Genomic DNA, 18,202 nt, shown 5'->3' with positions numbered 1-18,202 from the left:
CCAAATTAATGTACTAATTAGAGCGCACAGCTCCATCCGTTACGATGTGATTGAAGTCTCATGGATGAAATCCGCGCGAACATTCTAAAAAGCGCCACAAATTCCTACACCGTACTCTTCATACATGTCATATAGCAGCTGTTTCAGACAAAAAACAACATTCTTTCTATTCAACTTGTAATGACGCTCTTTATCAATCTCTCTTTGCGTGCGTGTATCTGTTCATGAAGACGATGTTGAGTTTAACAAATGCATTTTTATTACTTATTCTTACGCCATGTTTGGCATTACAACCCAACCCAAAGTTGCATTTACTTGCGATATACGGTCACTTTCGCCATTTGCTCGAGTCAAGTATTGCACCTGGGGTGGATCTAGCGGTTAATCACATCAATGATTTGGTGAAACAAGGCGTGTACTTAAATTTCTCCATCGAGGTGGATCATCGAAGCATTGTTTGTAAGCCTTATCCTCAGACCACTCCTGCCTTGGGCGCCGAGGTTTTCTGGAATACCGAAATGGAATTGGCTGGTTTTATTGGTCCACCTTGCAGCGATCAAGCTCTGGGACTGGCAGATCTTGCCGCGGTCTGGAACCTCCCTCTGATATCTGGCCTCTCATCATCGTCCATACTAAATGATAAATCCAGGTACAGAACTGTAACACGGACAGGATTTTTGTCTGGAGATTCTGCCAAAGCCACCACGGAGTTGATGAAGGCGTTTGGTTGGTCACATTGTTCAATCCTTGCCTTGGATCACCCTCGATGGACAGTCTTCTCTAACGCCATAGCTAGCAGCTTCAGGGAGCTGAATTATACTTTTAAAAGTGAATTGATTAACCCGTTCGATATCCGGAAAGATGTCCAGGACATGGCTACCATAAGCAGAAGTAAGTGATAGAGGTTTTATTCGTATTATTTCATTTTAGCTGATTATTCAATGTTCATCTGATCATTTCCTTTAACCATCAGATTCGATACATTGCCGTTTGAGGTTGCTAGATATAATCGAATCCGTGAGAAAGACGATGGTAGTGGTACTGGTGATTGAATCACCGGATGATCATGATATATACCTTTAAAACGCGAGTATCTCAAACATGGCCCTGTAGCACCCCAAGATTTTCCCAGGGGGTGCTGCGTGTATTATTATCCATAGGCAGCACCCCAGGAATTCTGGTAGGTATGGCAAATGAGAAAAATTTAAGGAAAACGACCAACGTGCCAACGTGAAGCCCCCCCCCCCCCTTTTTTTTTTTTTTGCTTTACAAATTTACTTCAGCACCCCTAGCCAAAAATCGTTCCCGGGGCCCTGATCTCAAATTGAAAAAAAAAAAAGAATTTAAGAACTTAACGATCAATGTGTGCAACAATTAAGGTATAGGGTACGTTTATTTGCTTACTTTAAGCCCCTTTCACAATTGGTGGTACGACTGCTTACAACCGTTACGATTTTGTGCAACATATATTGGGACTAAATGATCACAAACGATCGCACGAGCAATTGTGCAATTGTGAAAACCCCTTATTTTGCTTACTTCCGTGTTGGAATTCGAATACAGACCTAACAATCTGCAGCCATGTAGACCTTGTTTCAATAGCTCAAACAACGAGAATCGAATTAAATCCCACCTTTCTCATAATGATATAATATTCAGAAAATTATATCATATTTCACCCTTCTCTCTTTCCCTCTTCTCTCTTTCCCTCTCTTTCGTTTTCCTCCTTCTTTTCTTAGTCGTGAAAAATTTGTGGTCTATAACCCCAAGCCCATCTGTACGCAAGTGGTGACGAATGTTAATACTTCGACATGAATGTTCACTTTACAACATCCTGAAATCTGGCCCGAACCACAGTTTGTAAAAATAAATGAACCAATTTTTTAATACCTGTAGCAACTTAGCAAAATAACTAGGAATGAGTGGATTTTTTAAACCGATCATTATCCTCGTCGTCGTTCAGCAAAAATGGTAAAATGATGTTCATAGAACTCCACAAAAAGGAAATATCCGAGGTGACATTCAATTAAATTCTTTATTCCATTTCCATTCAAAACATAATACAAAGTAATATAAAGTAATACAAATCAAATACAATTTTACAGACGAGCATTCTTACTTCGTAAAACAAAAAACAGTATGATATTGAGCATAAATGGAAATGAGGGGGGTCCACTTAAAAGCAAAGCTTGTAAAGTGTGGATCCCCATTGAAAATGAAGAAAATATAATCGACTTATTCATATATGCGTTTATAAACAGGAAAGAAAAAAAGAGAAGGAACAAACAGGTCGAAATCATATTGATGTAAGCATGATTACAGAACTTCGCTGTGAAGAATATGTTGCGCAATAGACAGAAGAAAAAGCAAAGAGAGGGAATGACAAAAGATAGAAGACAAGACAAAACAAGAGACAGGACAGTACAAGACATGATAACAAAATAAGTTTAAAAAAATTAAAAGGAGGAAAAGTCAAAATGGGGAAGGGCTGACCACAAACCAGCTTGATCTGGTGAAGTAACAAAATATGATATAACTGGACAATATAAGATGAAAAAAGATAAAACAATAAAAATTAAAAATGTAAGGATGATAATCAAGATAATGAAGTCTTAGTTCCGTTGCGAAGAATTATAGGAATGAAGCAGGATAAGTTTGAGTTTACGTTTGAATGAATTTAAAGAGACACTGTCTTTAACATTGTTAGATAGGGAATTCCAGAATTTAGGACCGTTGAATAGGAATGTATTTTTGGCCAGTAAAGTTCTGTAAAGTGGCGTATGAAGTTCGTCAGACTGTCTCGTGGGGTAGTTATGATAAAATTGATTTTTAGGGAACATGGCATCAAAAATATGGGGAAGTGCATTATTATTATAACTATACATGAAGTGCCCTAACTGTAGTAAATACAGGTCTTTGACTTTTAACAGTTTACTTTCTAGAAAAAGTGGGTCCGTATGAGAACGGAAAGCTGTACTATAAATAATAAAGTGCTTTATTTTGCAAAAGTAACAATTTATCTAATAAATATTGATGGGTATTACCCCAAATAAGAATTAAATCCCGTAGTTTAAATAAGGCAAAATTAAGGATGAGTAAAGCATGATTAATGATGTGGAGGGAATGCAAAATTTTAGCCTATTAATAATACCTATATTTCGTGAAATTATTTTGGATATATTTTCAATATGATTTTTCCAAGAAAGTTTCCGGTCAACTGCATATTCCAAGAAATTTGGTGTACGTTACCATTTCAATAGGGGTATTATCAAACATAATGTTCATCGGTATCTTGTCTATGGAATTACTAAATAACATGTATTTTGTTTTGTTAAGGTTCAAACATAATCGATTGGCTCTTATCCATTCAATAACATTAATAAGTTCAGAATTGATAACATCAACTAAGTTTGTGGATTCCGATGAGAAAAAAATAAGGTCGAATCATCTGCAAACAAGATAAGGGACAAGATTTTGGAAGATCTACAGAAATCATTTATATAAATTGTGAAAAGAAGCGGGCCCAATAAGCTGCCCTGAGGGACACCACAGTTGACATATTTCAAATTGGAGTTGTGATCTTTAACAAACACGTATTGTTGTCTGTTGAATAAGTAGCTCCTGAACCACTCCAAGGTCTTCCCTCGCACACCATAGTGAAATATTTTTTTAAGTAGGATTTCATGATTGATGGTATCGAAGGCCTTGGAGTAGTCCAGGAAAATACCCACAAGGTGACTAGATTTGTCGAGAGCATTGACTACTTTGTTGACACAATTCATCAGGGCATGAGTGAAGTTGTGCTTTTCGCGAAACCCAAACTGAACATCAGATAAAATATCATGCATTGACAAAAAAATTTCGGTTCTAACGTATACTATTCTTTCAAGGATCTTAGAAAATGTTTACAAAAGAGAAATAGGTCGGAAATTACCGACATCAAACTTGTCACCTTTTTTAAATAAAGGAATTACCTTGGCTATCTTCATTTGATTTGAAACTGAACCATTTTCTAAGGAAAGATTGAATACATGCACCAACGGGGAAACAATAGAATTTATTACGGATTTTAAGATGAAATTATTAATTTCATCAAAAAATATTGAATTTGGGTTAGGCGGGCCGAGATAGTCCGAAAACTTTTTGTCGCGGGAGGAATATCTTTAGCCAGATTTGCGCCAATAGAAGAGAAATGGTTAATAAACATATTTGAAAGGTTGTCACCATCATCAACAATAGCATTATTAAATCTAATTTTGGAAATATTTGATTTATTATTGGATAAGTTCATGGTCTGTTTTAGAACCTTCCATGTGATTTGCATGTTGTGTTTATATAGAGCCAACTGCCCAGCAAAGTAATTTTTCTTTTCAATGCGTAATATTTTAGTGAGTGTATTCTTATAAGATGTTTATTTTATTTTTGATTGTTGTGTACCTTTCATTTTGAATTTATGAAATAAGTTATTTTTCTATTAATCGAACGTAAGCGAGATGGCGATATCTATGGTGACTTAGTAATCGTTTTATATGTACTACGCTTGTCCTTTTTTAACGGTATATGCAGGTCTAATTTCTCATTAATTATATTCATAAAAAGGTTAAAGGACGAATTAACATCTACAGAATTGTATACAACTGACCAGTCGACATTATCCAAAGAAGCACTAAACTGGCTGTATTTTCGTGCGTAGGTCTGCGTCTTCGTTGTTGGGAGTGTATCGGTCTAGTTGGTCGTCTTAATGAAAAATGAGTAAGAATCTGGAAATGGTCCGTTATGTCAGAAAGTATTATAGAAGAATCGGGAGGAGGGAGAATGTTACAGAAAATATTGTCAATAACTGTACCAGTTTCATAACTACACGAGTAGGTTTAGAAATCAGCGGCAAGAAGGAGGCCGAAAAAAAAAGTTTCAATAAAATCTTGAGATATATTGTTGTGTTTCAATAAATCATTGTTAATAATAATAATAATAATAATAATATAGGGTATTTATATTGCGCACATATCCACCTTGTTAGGTGCTCAAGGCGCTCCTATATTACCCGGCTAAGCTAGGCGTTCATAGCGCACACAGCTTTTTAGGGAATTACTTCCTACCGGTACCCATTTACCTCACCTGGGTTGAGTGCAGCACACTGTGGATCAGTTTCTTGCTGAAGGAAATTACGCAATGGCTGGGATTCGAACCCACGACCCTCTGTTTCAAAGTCCGAAGACTAATCCACTGGGCCAAAACGCTCCACTAAAAATTACCTATAAATACTACATCCTTATTAACGAGAGCTGGATTATTTGTTGTTTCGGAAAGGTAAGTTAGAAAGTCATTCGTATTTGAGTTTGGGGTCTATAAACTACACTAATAATCATATTTTTGCTACCAGGAATATTAATTTCAATAAATAGAGATTCTACAGTGGGGTTCATGGAGTTGAGATAATCACAAACCATATACTCATAGTCATGTGAAATATAGATAGTCGATACATTAGTATCGACTGAGAGCTAAAGGCACTAATGGGCCGTCTTTTATATTCAAACTTATACCATGGAGCTATTATATTTACCTTTTATACATAATTCCATACAATTTCTTGTAATCGAAGGATGTCAATCATGCGTATGATGCTTTTGAAAGACGATGCAAATGCCATGTAGCTTCCCAAGAACTAAAGAAAGTCAGGAATGCGGTTTATATATTCTTCCACTTAAACACGAAGAACATAGAAATGAAATGGAACGAACATTATTTATCGAACAAAAGTGTTGTGTTGTTGGCTGTTGATAACTATGTTAAAGCTACCAGTGTCGTGGCGTATTGAGGGCTGACCTTTCTATACGTTTTATAATTTAAACCTTAACAAGAAAAAGAAATTACTTCGATACAAATCTTGAGTGAAAGAAAGTAGAATCGGCCAAGTGTTCTTTGATGAACATTCTTATGTTGAAAAATAAGTGCCACGATGAGTTTACCCTTAATGTACCAGTTTCCTGAAGACTTTGGAGGAGCAACAACTCCCTCAAAACGGTCATAGAGTAGGCTAGTGAAAGGTAGTGGGTAGGTACGTATGACAAAATTGCGTTTGAGTAAAATATATGTTTCTCGTTCAGAGCTGTTTATTCCTAAACTTTCTAATTTCGACAATTTTACAAGTCACAAAGCATAGTAATACAAAGGAAATTACTTATAGATAGTATGCTAAAAACGTAATTTCTATCGGTTCAAAGATCTCTGAAAAATTAATTGTTCCAGCTTCGGAACAGTAAAGGGTAAAAGCTAGTAAAATGGGACCATGAACAGCACAGATGTTAGAGTCTATCCTCGTCCCTCTCCAGAATAGTCATATTTAATAGGCAAAAACGTAACAACTTCAAATAAAATTAGCAATAGTACAAACATGGTAGACGAATGTGTGCAATTATCAATGATCGCATCATACCCTCTCAATACCACACCCTGATTTTTGTATATTTACTTTCTATTTCTTAAAGTAATATTTTATTTCTCTCCAAAATAAAAAAATATATATATATTATAGTACAATCAACAAAACATTTTAATTTTTCATATAAAGAGAAATGGGCAATTCCTATTTTTCTTACACAGCTCCTCATAGGAGAATTCAAACGATACAAAAAATTCCATACTTGGGACTACATATATTGTTTTTTACTTAATTTCAATTTAACAGAAAACTATTGCTTGTTTTGTAAAATTTTCTTTTGGTAAATCTGAAGGTCATCATTTTGCATCATATCAAAAGAAAATTTTAAAATATAAGTTCATTTTACGTTGCCTGTGTGTGAATATTTCAGATGTCACTCCGTAACCGGGTATGGGTTTATGTTTTAAGTTGTAAAGATTGAACAAATACACCATTTTTTTAATGTAATGCAGCATATTAAAGCTAGAACAACATAGAATCTAATCAATAACTCAACATTTTGATAGCCATTTATAGTTCACAGAGTTTGAGCAATATGTTTTCTCTTCAAATATGCATGTCCATTTTACGTCACTCCGTAACCATGATTATGAATATTCATATCTCATTAATTCAGTGGATCAAGATAACAAATGTTATTATTTTGAAAAGTGGGTTTTCAGCAACTACTGTCAGGTACCATTTCTTTGCAAATAACTATTCAGATATGGGTGATATCTTTGTTTGAATGCTAAAACCTTGTTTCTGAATGTCACTCCGTAACCGTGGAACTGCCCAAATGGATCATTGATAATTGTTTAAACATAATGAACATGCAACATGATTTAATTGAAGGTCTGATGAATATAATTATGTCGATTCCTTACCAAATTCAAATACTTGTGTATCAGAATCAGACACATTGCTACACATATTCTCCTTTGAACAAAAATGTAGGCATGATTTACCAACAAACATTAAAAAATTGCAAATTATTCAAAGGAACTTTGGGGAGCGCCGATCGGCTATAAAGTCAGGTCCAGAAAAAGTGTTTTAGGCATTTTAGGTTAATTTTAGGAAGCGCCGTGATGTAGCGGTTCTACTTAACTATTTCTATGGGTGACTGTATTTCAGAAATTGTGGTCTATGCCATATTTTTTATACCGAGGGTTGAAAACATAATGTATCCGATTGATTCGTCAGCAATCTATGATTGATTGATAGATTTTATTTCTCACGATAAAAACAATACAAAATACATACATTCAAGCAATAAAAGCATAATAATTGAATCAATAATATAAAGTGAAGTACTGGCGGATCCAGGGGGGGGGGGGGCACAGCCGACCCGTGGCCCACCCCCTCCCCTTTTGAGAAGCAAAATAAAAATTTGTAATGTAAAAATGCGATTAAAACAGAGGTGTGTTCCCTCTTTTGAAAATGAAGACCTTTTTTTGTCAAATTTTTTCTCCGAAAAATGTGCCCCCCCCTTTGGAAAATCCTAGACGCACCCCTGTAGTGAAGAGATATATGAATTTGAAATTATAAAACTTATGTTAAAAGAGAAATATGGGAAAAATAAAAAAGCTACAAGGAGCTTGAAAGGGATTATCCACGTTGCAGAGTACGATTGCTGAATACATATGAAGAGTTTGGTTGTAAAAGGGGTTAGATCCCCTTTCGACCATTCCGAGAAAAATCATGTTTTTAATTCTCCCATATTGCAATATTCTTATGAGAAACTAAATTGTCATGAAGTACTACCCTCCCGTGTGAACATAAAATTCGGTATAAAAGAAATCTACCTGTCTTCATTTTTTTAAAATATTTTTTCAAAAAATTACCATTGTGGATCTAATCCCTTTTGCAAGCAAACTGAAATGGATCCAATCCCTTTTGAATTAAAAATTGATTATTCTTTGCCGCTTTATTCTCGTTTTTATGGGAATTTCAAATGTCCTTTGGTAACATCAGAGCGACTAAAATCTATAGGTTTTGAGGCAAAAAATCAATAAAATTTATGAAAAATGGATCTAACCCCTTTGACAAATGAGCTATTCGGAAGAGTTTGTTTGCAAAAGGGGTTAGATCCACTCCAAGAAAATAATTTCTTTCATTCTCCCATATTGCAATATTCTTATGCGAAACTAAATTTTCATGATACCCTACCACGTGAACATAAAATTGGATATAAAAGAAATCTACCTGTCTTCATATTTTTTTTAAATATTCTTTTCCAAAAAAATTGCTCTGTGGATCTAACCCCTTTTGCAAACAAAATGTAATGAAATTTGAAAGCCATATTGGATTTTTTTACATACTGGTTCACTGACTGTCCTTGTAACTTGTCCAAATTTACTACTTGCTACTACTATTACTACTACTTCATGACATACCTTCAAATTATACTTAAAAACTGCTATTTTGTAAAATCACAATGCGTATGATATTTTTTGTTTAATAGATATAGTGCTCTTTGTTGATTTTCAAGTGCACAGTCTTGTTATAAGAAACACGGTTTATTTTCTCCGCTTGAATACTCATTATTACCAGCAATGCGATATTTGATACTTTTATTTGATTGGTGTTCCATTACTGAACTAATATACTGAGATTCACACGTAATTATTATTATTGGGCCTTGGCGGAGAGAGAGAGAGGGGGGTATGGGGGAAGAGAGAGAGAGGGGGAGGAGGGGTGGGGGAGAGACGACAAGGAGGAGAGAAGGACACTATCGGAGCATGCAAGGGCGATAAAATTTACAATATCTTCAGAGTCATTTTTAAACAGAGCATGATGATTGTCATATATATTTCATTTCGTGGGACAGTACTTGCTTTTTAGATAGACTATTCAGAAGATGAACCGATGAATCTTTACACTGGACTAGCTCAATATATATGTAGTAGGTTTCACTGTGTAATTTCGCCGGATGTTTTTGGAGAAATTTAAAACTTTCCATTTTTGGAAACGTTATGGTATGAGCTATCAGAAAAACAATGTTTTCATTACCAGCGATCCCTATATGGCCACCATCTTGGAGTTTTCAATATGGCCGTCGTGAAAGGGGTTTTCGGCAATATCTCGGCTTCTAAATAACCTAGAATCATAAGTTTTGAGAACTTATCATTTTAATTCAATTTTCTGTCTTTTCTGTGAATTACCAGACTCAAACTTATGTTAAATGTCAAATCATGTGACCCAAACTTTACTTTTCAGTAAGGTTAATGTTACACCAGGATGTCGTAAATGTTTCCGTTAATCATTAACATGCACTTCAATACATGATCACGGTCAAATGGTCAGTTAAGGTCAATTTCATGAAACTTAGACATTAGGGTAATCACGTATCACTGGTCATCTGACATGAGTTTCAGTTAACATACTCAAGGTCATAGCCTCATAGGTCATTAAGGGTCCATGAACTTTGATTAAGTTGTGGCATCAACATTGACAAATCTTAACCAAGGTTAAGGTTGTGAATAAGGTTGTAGACAGATATCAAAAATTAGATATAGTATTTGGGGGTACTGAATGGCCCAAGGTCAAAGGTCAACTCAGATAAATTAGCTTGGATAAGAATTAATGTTTTGTAATACACACACATACATCCACCCGCTCACACACACACACATATATATATATATATATATATATTTCTATTTTTTTATATATATATTGAGTCTGGTATATCATAGAAAAAGACAGAAAATTGAATTAAAATGTTATTTTCTCTCAAAAAGGGTTGATTATTCTGATAACAGTAGATTCCTTGACCTCAGAAATGGTGGTTTAGATGCAAAAATTATGATTCTAGGTTATTTAGAAGCCGAGGTATTGCCTAAAACCCCTTTCACGGCGGCCATTTTGAAAAATCCAAGATGGCGGCCAAATTTATAGGGGTCGGTGCAAATGAAAACATTGTTTTTTCTGATAGCTCATACCATGATGTTTTCAAAAATGTATAATTTTCAATTTGTACAAAAAATCCGGCAAAAGTTACAATTTGAACACAGTGAACCAGACTAATGTTGCCAAGACACGAAATACGATGGTTCTGGAATAAAATTAATGTCTATTCACGAATAAGGCTTATATAAACCTACGGTGTATAATGATTATAAAGAATACTTTTCGCACGACAAAATCAGCCATGTGATAAAAAAAATGTGTCGGGTATGTAAACGCATTTTCCCAAAGATTCCCAAAGATTCCCCAAACCCCCAAAGGTCACCACATTCTCGGCTTTCCCGTCATTTTTTTTTTTTTTTTTTTTTTTTTTTGGGGGGGGGGGTGATAAATCACAACAAAACAGGGAGGTGGGAGGGGATGGGTTGAGCCAAAATAAGAAAAATGTACTCATTTTCCATTGTCTTTCAACCCCCCCATATTTTCCCGGGGGGGGGGGGGGTTCAGAAGAGAGAAATTGGCATGTGTGCCAAACTCTGTACCCTTATTAACGCGATTCTTGGTAATAATCCCTCAATGTTTCTCTTTATCTTCTTTCCCGCTGTATCCCTTTCCCATTATTTTCCGTGATTCTTTCTCTAAACAGTACATCAATAATCTTCGAAATCTAAAAATGTCCTACAAAATAATGTTAATTTGTCATCAACCAAAGAAATTTTAGAATGATAATAATGATAATAATAAAACATCATATTTTACCCAGGGTTGCCACTTCAGTTCTGGAGACTGTTTTCTCAGCGGGTCCTGCTCAACATGATAATGCTATTGATCGGGCGCTCGAACATTCGAGGAATTTCTTCCTACCGGGTACCCATTCACCTCACTTGGGTCGAGAGCAGCACAATGTGTGTAAATTTTGTGCTGAAGAGTAAATATACCATGGCTTGGATTCGAACCCACGTCCCTCTGATTGAAAGACGAGAGTCGTAACCACTAGACCACCACGCCCCCATATATAGGCAACCCATCATCCTATTCTCGTTTCCGAATGCTTAAAAATAATAATAATATCCCCCCCAAAAAAAAAATATATATATATTATTTTGAAATCACGCAGCGATAATAAAAAAAATGCATGGACGAATATATGGGATTTTATTTGTTAAAATAGGAAAAGTGAGGACATGAAATTATCATCAGCTCTCTCATGTAGCATATTCAGGATGCTTAACATGCAACGATAATGTAGAACTTTACAATTCCATACATTCATTATCTTTAATCTGTCAATGCCGGATGAATCAGGTGAGTCAAATTATTCAGAAGGACTGAAAGAAACAAAAAATAGAGAGGTCCATCGTCGATTTTGTAAAGAAATAGCATTGCGCCATCTGTAGGCAGTTTGTTTCGTTCGGTACTTTCAGTCATCCTAAAGAAATTCTGACAGATCATTAGACGAACATCGATCTGAATGGATGATTGACTTCGGTGTTTGAAGTACAAATACTGATACGAATAAATCGAAATGGCATGAACCGTACGTGTGATGGTGATATTACAATAGCTTAAGTTTCGATGACGATAGTTCTGTTCTCACCTTTCATTATAAATAACTTTATTCAAATAGAGAACAAGTCATCTACACTGTACCTAATCTAACCAAAATAGGGCTGATGTGCATGTATGTAACATTGATATATAGATATTACGATTCTGTGTTTCATTTCTACATTTTGTACTATCTTGTCCACGGGCGACGGGGGGAGGGGGGAGGGCAAGGGGGATACTTGCCCCCAATATTGTTCGCACCCATGAGCCCCCTAAAAGTAAAAAAAAAATCAATGACAAAATACACTCTTGTTGTATATTGTCACTTTCACAACTAAGGATTTGGAATTTTCGTCCCTGACGGGGAATTGACACTTTAATACAAGTGAATTTAGTGTATAGATAGTACACTCTTAAAAATATTGGGTGAAAGTGCTCCATGAGAGTAATTATATTGTGTCCAACCGACATTGTGCATTTTTATTCATCCAGTGTGAATTTTTATTCATCCAGTGTGATGAAACCTTTGCCCATTCTAAAGTAATTGCTGTTTATTTTTTAACCTTAAATATGCTTCCCGCATTGGGTAAAATACTGCCCCATTTGGCTGGCCACATAAATAATTACCCTCGTGGTGGTAAAAAAATTACCCAATATTTTTTACAGTGTAAAGAACACAATTTGCATTGGATTTATACATGACTTCACGTTTTGTGCAATTTTTGGTCTGCTTGCACTAAAAAATATTGCGTCATTTCGGAACCGCGTACCCGTTGGTCGCAAATTTGGTCTCAAAAGTTGCGCGAGACTTGAAAGTAAAACGTTAGCGATCAGCGCTGTCGACAATGTTGATGGGGGAGGAGGGGGGAGGGGGTGAATCTGTCCCCAGTCTTATTAGGGTTATAACGTAACACATAATTTTCCGTGATAACATGACTCTATGTTTATATTCTCTTCAAGCTATAAAAAGGGTCATTTGTGAGAAAACCACCCTTCAACAAACTTTGGGAGAAAACTTTTATATACATATTTAAAACACTACCCCCAAAATCAGAGATGTAATCAGCGCCAAAATAGGCAACAAAGCAAGTTTTACGACTTTAAATTTCGATTTTTTTTTTCTTCTCAATACCGCTTGCGGACGATAGGTCTATATAGCTCATATGCATATCATGTACAGTATATTATATTCGATGATTAGAAATCCCCTTCAAAAATGTATTGCTTAACTTACATTGCCACGAAATATACAGCTACTTTAGGCAGAAACGCTATGTGATTGTGAAAATGTATGTTTGCACCCAATATGCATTTTGACATATTATGTACATGTATGATTACATTTCTTGCTTCGCCAAATACGTTTTGCCTTAATTTAGTGTCTGTTGTACGATTTTTTTGTGGAATGTTGTTCGGCTCATTCATAGAATTTCGGGCGTGAATTCATTTCTTTTAAAAATCAATAAAATTTATTGCGCCAGTTTCCCAAGCAGATGTACTAAAGAGAATCAGGTCACATAAGATAGAATCATGTGACCTAGATCCTCTTCCAGCACTTATTCTTAGCCAGTGAGTAGAGCTCCAGATACCGGCCTCGGAGTCTTCCGTTTGGCGCTCAAATCTTCGTGTTCATACTTCGTGTTTATGATGATATTCTACAAGCTTTGGATACTGGAGATGATGGTAACCTCATACATTTGGACCTAACATCAGCCTTCGACACAGTTGATCAAGATGTTCTTCTATCCACGATTCGGCGTCTCTGGAACTGTAGCAAAGTGGTTTACCTCTTACATCACTGGACGATATCAACAGGTGATCATTGGTGGCTCACGATCTGATCCTACTCTACTGAAATGGGGGGGGGGGGGGTGCCGCAAGGCTCGGTTAGAGGATCTTATTCATTCATATGTTTTTTCGTCTATGATATATGCTGATAACACAATTATCCAAGTCTGGTCAAGCTCTCCGAATGTTGCAGAAACTGGAAGATTTTCTTGATACCATTCGTTCCTGGGTGACTGAGAACTATCTACTCCTTAGCGACAACAAGATGGAAGTCCTGCATCTGTCCTCCCATCAAAGATGTACCCCTATACTACCTCTAATTCAAATTGCAAATGTTCATACACATCCCTCTAAAATGGTTGCTAACTCAGGTGTTTTGTTTGATAAAAACCTATCAATGTGTCCCCATCTCAACAGTATCTGTCGTAAAGCATCCTTTGCCCTAAGAAAAATTGGTAAAATGCGTGAATATTTGTTTTATTCATCTACTGAAGTCCTCATTCATGCATTTATTACTTCACTTCTTCACAGTTGCAATAGCCTACTCCATGGAATCCCAGAAAAGGATATTTCAAACCTGCATAGAATTAAAAACTCGGCAACCCGTCTAGTTTCCCTCACTAAGACCATATAGCACTTACTCTTTAACAATTGTACTGGCTTCCCATCACATTTCGTATACAAATCAAAATTATTCTCCTAACATTCAAATCTCTTCATGGATATGCTCCAAAATATCTCTCTGAATTTCAGACATACACTCACATTAGAGCTCTCTTCTTTCAGAAAGTCAATATTTCTTAACTGTCAAAAAAGCAACAACAAAAAAAGCAAAAAAAAATTGGGTGATAGGTTCTTTTCAAGCTCTGCTCCACGTTTTTTGGAATACTCTTCAATTATAATTATTATTTATAATCTCACTTTGTTTGTATATTTCATATTTTCTACATTGTAAAGCGTTTATATGGATCTTATGAAAAGCGCTATATAAGACTTGATTATTATTATCATCATTATTCAGGTTTATGTTCTTTTTGTAAACTTGAAGAAGAAACATTAATTAATTTGTTCTCTGAATGTCCGATAACTTTAATATTTTGGAACAAAATTTATACATTGGTTGAAAGAACTTTCAAATATTACTTTACAGTTTTCTCGATAATTTTGTTTATTTGGAATTAGATAATTTAATTCTTGTTCTCTAAATACCATACTATTAATCTCTCGCTCCCATGTATATATAATAAAAATAAATGATTAAAAAAAAATTTGATCTCCTTAAAAGTGAAGTTCAGAGATAATTTGTTCTTAAAAAGTACATTTCTATGGAAAATAACCAATGTGAGAAATTCCATCGGAAATGGGCGTTTATGAATTACTTTATAAAGTAGGCATCACTAGTACTCAATCATTTATTAAATGTATGTTTTGCAGAAAATATATGAATAAAAAAATGATTTTAAAAGAGTTATGTAAAATAATTGGTTATCATTTTTGTTCATATTATGTTGTACAGGTTCGTTTTGCTCTCTGGAATAAAAAGGAAAAATAAAACAACGTTTTGCTATCCCTGATCTCTCATGCGTTAATTCTTATGAAATATACGTTCTGTCATTTAGAGTGGGAGAGATATATCATTTTTGTCTTTCATATTTGTGCCCTTTTCAAAAAGGGCAGTTGCCAAGAACAACGAAAACGTGTATTAGTGTGAAGGGAAGGGCATGGTTATTCTTCAATACTCTTTGAGTATACGAAGAGCTCAGTTTCAAAAGGGGTTAGATCCATTTTTCATCAAATTTGATTTTTTTTGTCTCAATGTATATTCTTAGTAGCTCTATAATATGATACAAAAGAAAAGTTGAATTTACCATATAAAGAGGTGAACAAAAATGGCATAGAAAATTACTCTTTTTTCAAAAAGGGTTAGATCCATTTCATTTTGGTTGCAAAAGGGGTTAGACCCACAAAGATTTTTTTTTTAAAGAATGTTTTAAAAATATGAAAACAGGTATATAGATTTCTTTTATACCCAATTTTATGTTTACAAGGTAGGGTATCATGATAATTTAGTTTCGCATTAGAATATTGCAGTATGGGAGAATAATTCTTTTTTTTTTTGGAATGAATCTTACATCTTTTGCAACCAAATTCTTCTGAAGAGCTCATTTGTCAAAAGAGGTTAGATCCATTTTTCATTTTTTTTCTAAAAACCAATAGATTTTGAAATTCACAATAAAACGTGAATATCAAAGAAAAATCACTTTTTATTCAAAAAGGATTGGATTAATTTAAGTTTGCTCGTAAAAGGGGTTAGATTCACAATGTTAACTTTTAAAGAAAATAAGAAAAAAAATTGAAGACAGGTAGATTTCTTTTATACCCAATCTTATGTTCACATGATACGGTAATACATCATGGCAATTTACTTTCTCATAAGAATATTGCAATATGGGAGAATAAAAAACATGATTTTTCTCGGAATGATCCAAAGTGGATCTAACCCCTTTTGCAACCAAACTCTTCATTATACGTATGTATGCATGGGGGATAAGAGCTCATTTAATGCAATGTTATGCAAAATATGGGATCATCTCCATGGTTGAAGCAAGAGTTTGCATGGGGAAGGGACCGTTCCATTGAAACAACAAAGCACAAAATTTAATCCAATTCACCAAAATGTGACTTCAATTCCCATTTATTCAAAGATATATTTGAAAATGCAAATTATTCTTAGAAATGAGAACGGACTCTTCGATTCCTCTCTTTTAGGTTTCTTAAAAGATATTACGTATCTCGCCCTGAAAAAAACCCTAATTGCCTCCAAAAACTTTGTGATATGACCCCGCCAATAAAAAAGTTTAACAAGCTGTAAAACGGCATAACAAAGGCAATCAAACAAAAACAAAGGAATACATATTATACCGGGTTTAGTGTGTTTTCATATGCCTAATATCCAGGCATAAACAGTCATTCAAACAGGTGAAACAGATTGCCGTTTCATAAAGATGTTCGTAAGTTAAGAACGACTGGTGATCCTTTCTTATGGTAAATCATATTTATCATTCAATGTTCATTGGTGATTATTTAGCCCGTAAAAGGTTCACCAGTCATTCTTAAAGTCCTTCTTAACAGCTTTATAAAACACCCACCTGATTATGAATTGACCTTCAGAGGTAATCAATACACTCCTTTTATTCTATTTCAAGTGTCCACATTTCCGTCGTTTCGCTCAGCAATATAGTGTTTTCTAAGTGGGAAATCTTTGTCAATCATTCTCTCTGAAAAAAAAATTGATTTTCTGCCAACAGCAGTCATGGAACGCACCATGCCCATGAACCAGCAGTTTCTCATGAGTATAACAACACGATGATAGATGTATGAGATGCGCCAGGGAATGACATTGAGATGTATAGACGTATGTCCTTGCCTATTTTTTCTCGCCATACTTCGACTGTCCATTGCCTATTTGCAGAGCATAGTGAAACAGGAAGTGTAATATGCACATCACAATATTACCCCTTTTTAAAGCAAATGTTCTCCTCTTGACAATTGGCGAGGCACACTTCCAGCTTGTCGATATACATAGCAACAGCTAGAGAACAAAAATGACGGGAAAAGTAACGGAATTCTGCTGACAAAGGATAGAAATAACGGTTCAGAAATAAAAGAAGTTAATGGAATAAATATAAATTTAGCATGTTCAGTATATGAAATTGAAGAATGAAATGAAAGTAGTTTGAGCGTATACAACTACAAGCATGTACATATCGGTCCATGCTATAAGTAACTGATATTACATTTAAACGAAGAGGTGAGAGGAGCGGTGGTCTCGATCTTGCGACCTGTGTTTTCGAGGGTTACATTCGTAAATCCGAAGGTTCGAATAATCCGAAGGTTTGTTATTCCGAAGGTTCGTTTGTCCGAAAACGAAATAGGGTTCGTTATTCCGAAGTTTCGTTAGTCCGAAAATGAAATTAGGTTCGTTAATCCGAAGGTTCCTTAGTCCGAAAACGAAATAAGGTTCGTTAATCCGAAGGTTTGTTAGGCCGAAAACGAATAAGATTCGCTAATCCGAGGGTTACCGGTATCTAAAATAATATAATTCCAAATCTTACTCCCCACAAGTAAAGTATTGCATTGTCAGTCCCGTATATACCTTCAAGACCTCATCTCAGAATACACTCCCGCAAGAAATCTCCGTTCCTCCACCAACAAACAGCTAAATGTACAGAGAACAAATTTAACCCTAGGTGAAAAGGCCTTTGCCTCTTGAGCTCCATCTCTTTTGGAATGCTCTTCCACTGAGGATCAGAACAATTGAATCGCTTGAAGCATTTAAAAAGTATTTAAAATCCTTTCTGATTTATTTCTTACTTTTGTTGAATAAAGTTAATGTAATTTGATCTGACCTTACACCAACATAAGCAAACATTTTATTTCTGTAATCCCTCCATCCCTCTGCGCCTCGGAATAGTTTACAAGATAGATGGCGCATGAATGTTGTGATTATTATTATTAAGGTTCGTTAGGCCG

At 35.2% G+C, this 18,202-nt stretch overlaps 1 protein-coding gene across 1 annotated transcript in view; it reads left to right on the top strand.

Annotated features, from left to right (window-relative positions):
- The first annotated feature begins 232 nt into the window (after nucleotides 1-232).
- Nucleotides 233-18,202, top strand: part of LOC129257703 (atrial natriuretic peptide receptor 1-like) — a 92,688-nt gene continuing 74,718 nt past the window's right edge. The window contains exon 1 of the mRNA XM_054896092.2: nucleotides 233-891. Within this exon, the coding sequence (XP_054752067.2) occupies nucleotides 234-891 (658 nt within the window). The 5' untranslated portion in view covers nucleotide 233. The remainder of the gene's footprint in view (nucleotides 892-18,202) is intronic.

The sequence above is a fragment of the Lytechinus pictus genome, chromosome 3 (genome assembly GCF_037042905.1).
Source record: "Lytechinus pictus isolate F3 Inbred chromosome 3, Lp3.0, whole genome shotgun sequence".
NCBI lineage: Eukaryota > Metazoa > Echinodermata > Echinoidea > Temnopleuroida > Toxopneustidae > Lytechinus > Lytechinus pictus.
Note: the sequence above shows the minus strand (reverse complement) of the source record. Positions and strands in the feature narration are given on the sequence as shown.